We start from the raw sequence: 8,420 nt of genomic DNA on the forward strand, positions 1-8,420 counted from the left end.
ATTTAATGTACATAAAATTGGCTCTCATCAATGGGTGGGAGTAGGAACAGTGCAGTTTGCATTTAACATTTAAGGGTGAACACACCTAATTTGCACTTTCCTAAACATTAAGCACACTGAAACGCAGAGGTTTCAGTTGTGAAATTCACACTCACTTGAATTTTACAGTGCAGTTCTGCAGCCAAGTAATGAGTAGAGAAATGCATATTCTGAGCTAAAGGCATGTACACATTATTATTATTATTATTATTATTATTATTATTATTATTATTTTTTTTATTATTATTATTATTATTATTATTATTATTATTATACTGCCCTTCATCTGTAGATCTCAGGGCAGTTCAGTACAATAAAAAGCTTAAAATACATGATAAAAAACAACAAACACAAACCAATAACCCTCTCTTCCCCGCCCCCATCCCACAAACACATTAAAATGGAATATAAGATGTTAAAGAAGAACATTTTTGCCTGGGGCCTAAAGGTATATAATGAAGGCGCCAGCCAAACATCCCTGGGGAGAGCATTCCACAAATGGGGAGCCACTGCAGAAAAGGCCCTTTCTCATGTTGCCACCCTCCAGAACTCTTATGAAGAAGGGTCTCAGATGATGATCTCAGGGTCCAGGTAGGTTCATATGGAGAGAGGCACATATTGGTAGCAATAACATAAAAAAATTCATTGCTTTGGGGAAATGTGCATATTAGGCAAAACTGCATTTAAAAATGTGCAAAGGGAACTTTTCACTGAAATGCTGATGAATCGCCATGAGAAATGTAAAAAATAATTGAGAAGAATCTATGAGGGGGGGCAGTTAAAATCGACAGATTTACCCATCCCTATTTAAAAGCCAGATTCTTGATTTGAGGTGTGTAAGCCAGAGCTGAACCAGTAGTTCTTAAATGATTTATTTTTCTGAGAAAGTTTCTGAGATTCTTCTTTACTCTCTCTCTCTTTCTCTCTCTGAAACAAGAAGACAACTTTGCAGAACTTTCTTCGCAGCAGTAGGCCTCAGCATCTGCCTTGCATGGCGCTGGTGCTTATGCCAGGCCAGGTGGCAATAAAGCCATAATTCAATGAAGGGAGTTCATGGAAGGAAAGTTTCAGGTCCTCACCTCGGCTCCTCGCAAAGCATCTACAGGGGTTTGAGGTCCCCCCCAAACCATGTGTGATAGAGCACGGGGGGAGAGAGAAAGAGGAACCTTTCCCTCCCATGATCATCCTTAAGTTATCTTAAGATCCTCATCTGATTTGAGGCAGTTCTTTCAGCAGCCCCTCACATCATGGCTCACCAGACCACTCAGAGGCTTTTGGCATGTGCTGGCGGCTGCAGGGCTTGGGGTTAGGAGAGACAGGCAACTTCCTTAGGAACATAGCAAGCTGTCTTAAAGTGAGTCAGGCCATTGGTACATCTCCTTCAGTATTGTCTACACTGGCTAGCGACAGTTTCTCCAGGGTTTCAGGCGGGACCTTTCTGCGTGAGAAACAGATGCTGTCTCACTGAGCTGGTTAACCTATTTTAGGCTCTGACCTGCTGAGCTCACCCATCCTGCCCCACCTCGAAACATCCATGAAGACACACAAACAAACGTTGAATGATTGAAACGAGCTTTATTCGCAAGTTGCTGCGTGTGTGTGTTTCTGAACAGCGCATACCTCTTTGCTCTTAATAACGTGCCTTCTGTTTGGGGCTAATCCAAGAACACCAGAAGTCAAGGAATAAAAATATTGACACTGGCAGTTGTCCCACCGTAGCATCTTATGGACTGTAAGGTTCATAGAAATTGCTTCTTTTGAGTTGGGCGGAGTACAGAGAGAGAATTTAATGTTCTGAGTGGTGTTGGTCATAGTGCAGATTGAATGGCCTTTCATGGGGTCAAAAGCTTAGCAATACATGTGAGGAGCATTTGCATCTTAAAAACACACCCTTTGCATCTTAAAACAGCAGAAAAAGTTGTCATACCAAATGACCCAGCTTTCTTTGGTCTTCTTGTGGAAACTCGGCATCTGTTTCTGACATCTAATCATATCAGTGACCAGCCACAAAGTGTTGCATGTACAACAAGTCACAGTATTTTTGTGGCATGTCTAAACTGAACAGGGTCTGGCTGTGGCACAGTTGGGCCATACATTCCTGCTTGCCTCCACAGTGATCACCAGCTCAGTACTTAAGAGGCAAAACTACACTAAAGGGTTTATGTGATGGCTTCAGATATAGATACAGTGGTACCTCGGGTTAAGTACTTAATTCGTTCCGGAGGCCTGTTCTTAACCTGAAGCACCACTTTAGCTAATCGGGCCTCCTTCTGCCGCCATGCCACCGGAGCACAATTTCTGTTCTTATCCTGAAGCAAAGTTCTTAACCTGAAGCATTATTTCTGGGTTAGCAGAGTCTGTAACCTGAAGCGTATGTAACCTGAAGCGTATGTAACCCGAGGTACCACTGTAGGTAGGTAGGTAGGTAGATAGATACTGGTGTCTTGTCCTTTAGACTTGCAGCACCATTGCCAACAAAAAAAAGGAGGGCCAGTCATTATCTTAGGGCTAAGCTGTATGTGATGTAGAAGAGCTGTAGTTAGATTTTTCCAACATCATTCTTAACACATTTTTAAAATACTTGTGTCCAGGGCAGGAGTAATTCTGTGTAACATGTTTCTTTATATTTCATAAACAAAGCGGTAAACTTTGAACTGGCCGAGCTTGCCTAAGACTTGTTTGCAGTTGGCATCCATTCATTGCTACTGATGAAATGAAGAAATGGGGGGGGGGGGGGGAATCCTGAACACATTTTGTAGAGTCACTATTTATTCTCCAATGGCAGAAATCATTAATGAAATGAGGGCATTTTACACAATTAGTACCCCTTTTCCTTCTTAGGCAGTGCCCAATCTATCCTTCCTTTTTAATTATGAGTGCCTTTCCCCCCACACACACACAGTTATTCTTTCTAAATTTGCACCCGTGCATTTTAAAGTTTGCACATTGCTTATTTTGGTCACAATAGAAACCCAGAGGGACTTGGTTAACTCTGCTATCCTAGAAGTCAATTAAATCGCAGTCCCTTTGAATCGCCCAGCCTCTTCTTCTCTTTCCTTATTTTCTTTCTTTCTTTCAGCACTGTGCATAAAATCTATTGTATGATATATAGGTGTGTGGGTAAGATTGTGCGAATTCAGCATTTAATAGTTAACGGCAAGCATGCGCATTCCAGGAGGGGAAAACAGGAAAGCAAAATTATACTTGGATGCGGATTCAGTCTTAGGAACCAGAAGGCAGCCAAGCCATTCCTAGTATGGGACCAGATGCGGGCAGGATAAACAGTGGGCACTCTTCACTCCAGAATGCCTAGAGTGGCATGATAGTAGTTGCTCCCATCCTGCTGCAGATAGCATCTGCACCTTTCTGGGCTGATGAAGACACACTTCACGATGGAATATATGTCATCAGGATTATACTACAATCCACACAGTTGTGGGTGGAAGATGTAGACATGAATCATGAGTGAGGAAGTGGCAACCTGGTTGGCATCCATCTATCTTGAGAGACAATGGAGTGTGCAGCTGGGGATGAGTAAGAATAATAATAATAATTTTATTATTTGTATGCCCCCCTTTTTGACTAGGTTGCCCTAGCCATTCTGGGAGGCTCCCAACAGAATATTAAAAACACGATCAAACATTATAAACTTCCCTAAACAGGGCTGCCTTGAGATATCGTCTAAAAGTCAGATTGTTTATTTCCTTGACATTTGATGGAAGAGCGTTCCACAGGGCGGGTGCCACTACGAAGAAGGCCCTCTGCCTGGTTCCCTGTAGCCTCACTTCTCACAATGAGGGAACCACCAGAAGGCCCTCAGAGCTGGACCTCAGTGTCCAGACTGAACAATAGGGGTGGAGACATTCCTTCAGGTATACTGGGCAGGCCAATTAGGGCTTTAAAGGTCAGCACCAACACTTTGGATTGTGCTCAGAAATGTGCTGGGAGCCAATGTAGGTCTTTCAGGACCTGTGTTGTATGGTCTTGGCAGCCACTCCCAGTCACCAGTCTAGCTGCCGCATTCTGGATTAGTTGTAGTTTCCTGTTCACCTTCAAAGGTAGCCCCACGTAGAGCTCTTTGCAGTATTCCAAGCGGGAGATAACCAGAGCATGTACCACTCTGGCAAGACAGTCTGCAGGCAGGTTGGGTCTCAGCCAGCGTACCAGGTGGAACTGGTAGACAGCTGCCCAGGACACAGAATTGACTGACCTCCATGGACAGCTGTGAGTCCAAAATGACTCCCAGGCTGCGCACCTGGTCCTTCAGGGGCACAGTTACCTCATTCAAGACCAGAGAGTCCCCCACTGAATTCAAACCACTGCACTAGCATCAGCAAGTGACCTCCCCCGGGCTCAAGCCTGGGCAGGGTATATTAAGTTTCCGGGCTGCCCCTCTTGGCCTTGCTGATGTCATCCAAAGGAAAGCAGAGCAATACGTTCAGCACCAGCTTGGCTGCAGGTGTTGCCAGAAGGAGGTGTACAAGGTGGCATCCAACCGTCTTAGGGACTCCACTTGAGATTTGTATAGGGTGTACTCTCTAGGTTTTTCTTCTCCCAAAGATATCCCACAAGGCAGCAGAGGTTTAGGACCAGAGTTTTCGTCTCCTAGGCTACCTTCCCAAGTTGACGAGCCCCATCTGCTCCTCACTTCCCTCTACAGAACATGTAGAAACCTCCTTCGTGACTGCTGGACATACTTTTGTTCTCATCCGCTCAATCTTCCGGAGACCCATCGGCAACCATACTTCACTAAACATAGAAATAGAGCCTTGTTCAGGTAAAAAGATAACTTGGCAAGGCCAGAACAGAACTCAAAGGCCAGTAAAAAGAACAGAGCACCTGTTACAATTGCACACCACCCAGTTCAGAAATCTCTGATTCTTCATCAATGAATTTGGGGAAATTGAGATTCTTTGAGAAGGGCTTGAGGAAAGGTCGTCTTGACTTACAAGTGCACCACAGCTGCAAAGGAATGAGCCAGGATCAGCAACAAACCATGCACTTGATCCTTCCCTATGGCATATTCTCTGGCAACTCTGTTAATGCATTGGCTCCCAGTACGTTTCCGAGCACAATTCAAAGTGTTGGTGCTGACCTTTAAAGCCCTAAATGGCCTTGGTCCTGTATACCTGAAGGAGCGTCTCCACCCCCATCATTCAGCCTGGACACTGAGATCCAGCACCAAGGGCCTTCTGATGGTTCCCTCACTGTGAGAAGTGAGGTTATAGGGAACCAGGCAGAGGGCCTTCTTGGTAGTGGCACCCGCCCTGTGGAACACCCTCCCTTCAGATGTGAAGGAAATAAATAGCTATCCTATCTTTAAAAGACATCTGAAGGCAGCCCTGTTCAGGGAAGTTTTTAATATTTAATGCTGTATTGTTTTTAATACTTGATTGGGAGCCGCCCAGAGTGGCTGGGGAAACTCAGCCAGGTGGGCGGGGTATAAATAAATTATTATTATTATTATTATTATTATTATTATTATTATTATTATTATTGTAGCTGTGCTGTTGAGGATTCATTCGCCAGCAGCACAGCTAGTCTGCCAGTTGAGGCTTAGCATCCATCTTGTTCCTAGAAGTACTATGCCATTGTTGTTCCATTTAATACAAACAATGCGAATTCGCTGCCATCGTCTCCCTAATATTTGATTTCCAATATAAAGCCTTTGCTGCAGATCCAGATTAATGTAGGTCCATAAATGTTATCTGGAATGCATTGCAGTTATGCCATCGCCTATAAAGAAATGACATTTCAAATGTCTCACTAAGGAAGTTCTTTTAATCCGCTTGACCACTTGGCATTGTAGTCCGCAAATAGATAACTGCCAGACTTAAAGCTATTTTAGTCCTTAACGAGTTTTTTTGAAGTGCCTTTGTGGAGTGAGGTTTTTGAAAATCATTATTCACAGCTATTTGCAGTGTTGCATTTATTACACTCTGACCTCCCATTTCCTCTTTCGCCACGGATTTTAAATTAATATCCTGTGAACAAAATTCTCGGCAAAGTTCCCAATCTTCCCTGATGAGTTGTCTTTGTTTGTTTGCTTTTAATCATCTAGGTGGCCTCTTTCTGGATTATTTTATTTTATTATTCTTATTTTTGGTCTTTTGCCGACAGAGCTGCAGATAATGTAGGTGGCTTTAGGGAAAGCTGTACCGCAAAGGGAGTTTTCTAATGGGCTCCGGTGGATTTTATGAGCTATTTCAGAATGTAATAGCCTTGTCACATTGAGCCAGAAAATGAGGGAAGCCATGTACTGCATTAAATAACTAATTATTTTGTCTATATCAGTCATTAAAAGTTGATGTTCAATTAAGACTCATCTGTGTTGCGTTGTAATACCCAAATGGTTCTTTCTCCAGCAAGTGCCATATAATACGAAACGTGGGTGTCAAGAGTGCATAGTAGGGTGTGTTTGCATGGGACTTTTGAGGGAAGCTTGTCAGAGAGACCTGGTTCCTTCCTGCACCGTTGAGGATGGAATGAAGGCAAAAATGAGCAAGGAAGCAGGGATGATCATCTAAACTGATACAGAAGCGATGGAGGACCTGTGGCCCTCCAGATGTTTCTCACTAGCCGTGATGATTGGCCATGCTGGCTGTGGCTGATGGGAGTTGGAATCTGGCAATATCTGGAGGACCACATCCTGTATTACAGCTATTGGTGCATGCAGACTTCCTTAGCTGGTCAGAGGTGGTGGTACATAAGCTGAAGCCTGATCTCCACCTGGTCATGTGTCATCAGCTGTGAGGTTAGATACTGGTGGGCTCATTTTCCCACAACCCAGTTATATCCTGAACTGAAGCTATCATAGTCTCTCTCTCTCTCATATTATTTTATTCTTTTCCCCATATAGAATGTTACATTCATTACTCAACAACTATATTCCAATTCAACAAAACTAATGACTTCCCACTTGCCCAACACCAATGTTGATAACCTAGATTACATACTGTCAGGGAACTGCCATCGGAGCTAGAAGCGGAGGGAAGGCTCCAAAGGGATGCCGGAGAGGGTCCCAGTAGGGAGAGAGGCAGCCCATCTGCTGGGGAAGGAAATCAGCGTAACACTAGTGGAGAAGGGGGGCAGATGGGGGAATCGGAGAGGAGGCTCCAAGACTCCTCGCCGGAGACCAGCGGAGAGAGTACGGGTACTCCACTGCCCACACCCTCCCTGCGCAGAAGACTTCCGCACAGGGAGAGTAGGAGGAGACTTGGCGTCAAACAACTTTTATGCTGGAAAAGGTTCAAGAAACGCCCACTGACGGATTCTGCCAGCGACTGAGACAGTCACGATGCTGGAGGCTGTTCAGTCAGAAAGGGTTTAACCAGATAACCTCGCCAGCAGTGGCGGCAACTTACGCACGAGCAACCCCTAAATCCATTACACATACATTTGCACCTTTCAGGTTCCGTCTCCTCAATAACATGTTTCTTAATGTATTCTGCTGTTTTCTTGCACTTCAAGCCCCTCTGTGGTCTTCGCATGTAGGAAGTGACTTTTTGTATAGACTAGATATGGTTTCCATTTTTCTTTGAGAGATTCTAAACTTGTACCTTTCATCAGTGCCGTCCGTTTTGCCATATCTGCATATTCCAAGATTTCCATCAGTCCTTCTTCCTTTGAAGGTGTTCTTCTTCCCTCCTTCCATTTCTGAGCTTAGAGAATCCTTGCCGCTGTAGTCGCATACATAAAGACCGTCGAGGCTTCCTTTGGGATTTTGCTGTATCGTATCCCCAGCAGGAAGGATTCTGACCTCTTGGGGAAAGCTTTCATTGTCTCCTAAGTGTTTTCATGGCAGCTTAGCGGCAACATCTAGATCATCATGGGCTGGGCTATCTAGAAGTACATGAATATAGAGTGCTTCTGCACCATATACAAGAAACTGATTTCATGAGTATTTTTATCAACTCAACGCCAGGCCATTGGTCCCTGTTGCCTAAGATACTGGCTGGCAACTGTTTTCCGTATGTTTTCATCTGGAACATAAGAAGTTGCCTTATGCCATTTCATACTATTGGTCCCTCTAGCGTCATATTGTCTACACCAACTGGCAGCATATCTCCAGGGTGCTAGGAAAGAGTCTCTGTCCCTGGCCTACCTGGAATTGAACCAGCGACCTTCTGCTTCCAATGCTAATGCTCTCCTAATGAGCTGCAGCCCTTCTCAGGAGAAGCTAGCGATTAAACCAAGGACCTTAAATATGTAAGACGTACACTCTGCAGCCGAGCTATACACTTATCCACATTGTATGTTTCTTTTGGGGGTGTCTTCTTCCATTTCAGATTGGTTCTAGAGAGCCAAATCCAGAGCAGAAGTGGGACTTGTATATAGTCTGTCAGTGGCATCCTTGTAATTTTGACATTAAGCTACTGAAA

At 44.2% G+C, this 8,420-nt stretch overlaps 1 protein-coding gene across 1 annotated transcript in view; it reads left to right on the plus strand.

The window, feature by feature from the left end:
- LOC308476374 (phospholipid-transporting ATPase VA-like) overlaps window positions 1-1,443 on the plus strand; it is a gene marked incomplete at its 3' end in the record, with an annotated part of 86,428 nt that extends 84,985 nt beyond the window's left edge. Inside the window, exon 6 of the mRNA XM_081003917.1 lies at window positions 1,425-1,443. Coding sequence (XP_080860043.1) covers window positions 1,425-1,443 — 19 coding nt within the window. The remainder of the gene's footprint in view (window positions 1-1,424) is intronic.
- Window positions 1,444-8,420: the final 6,977 nt, after the last annotated feature.

Source organism: Podarcis pityusensis, assembly GCF_964106645.2.
Source record: "Podarcis pityusensis genome assembly, chromosome: 4".
NCBI classification, from domain to species: Eukaryota; Metazoa; Chordata; class Lepidosauria; order Squamata; family Lacertidae; genus Podarcis; species Podarcis pityusensis.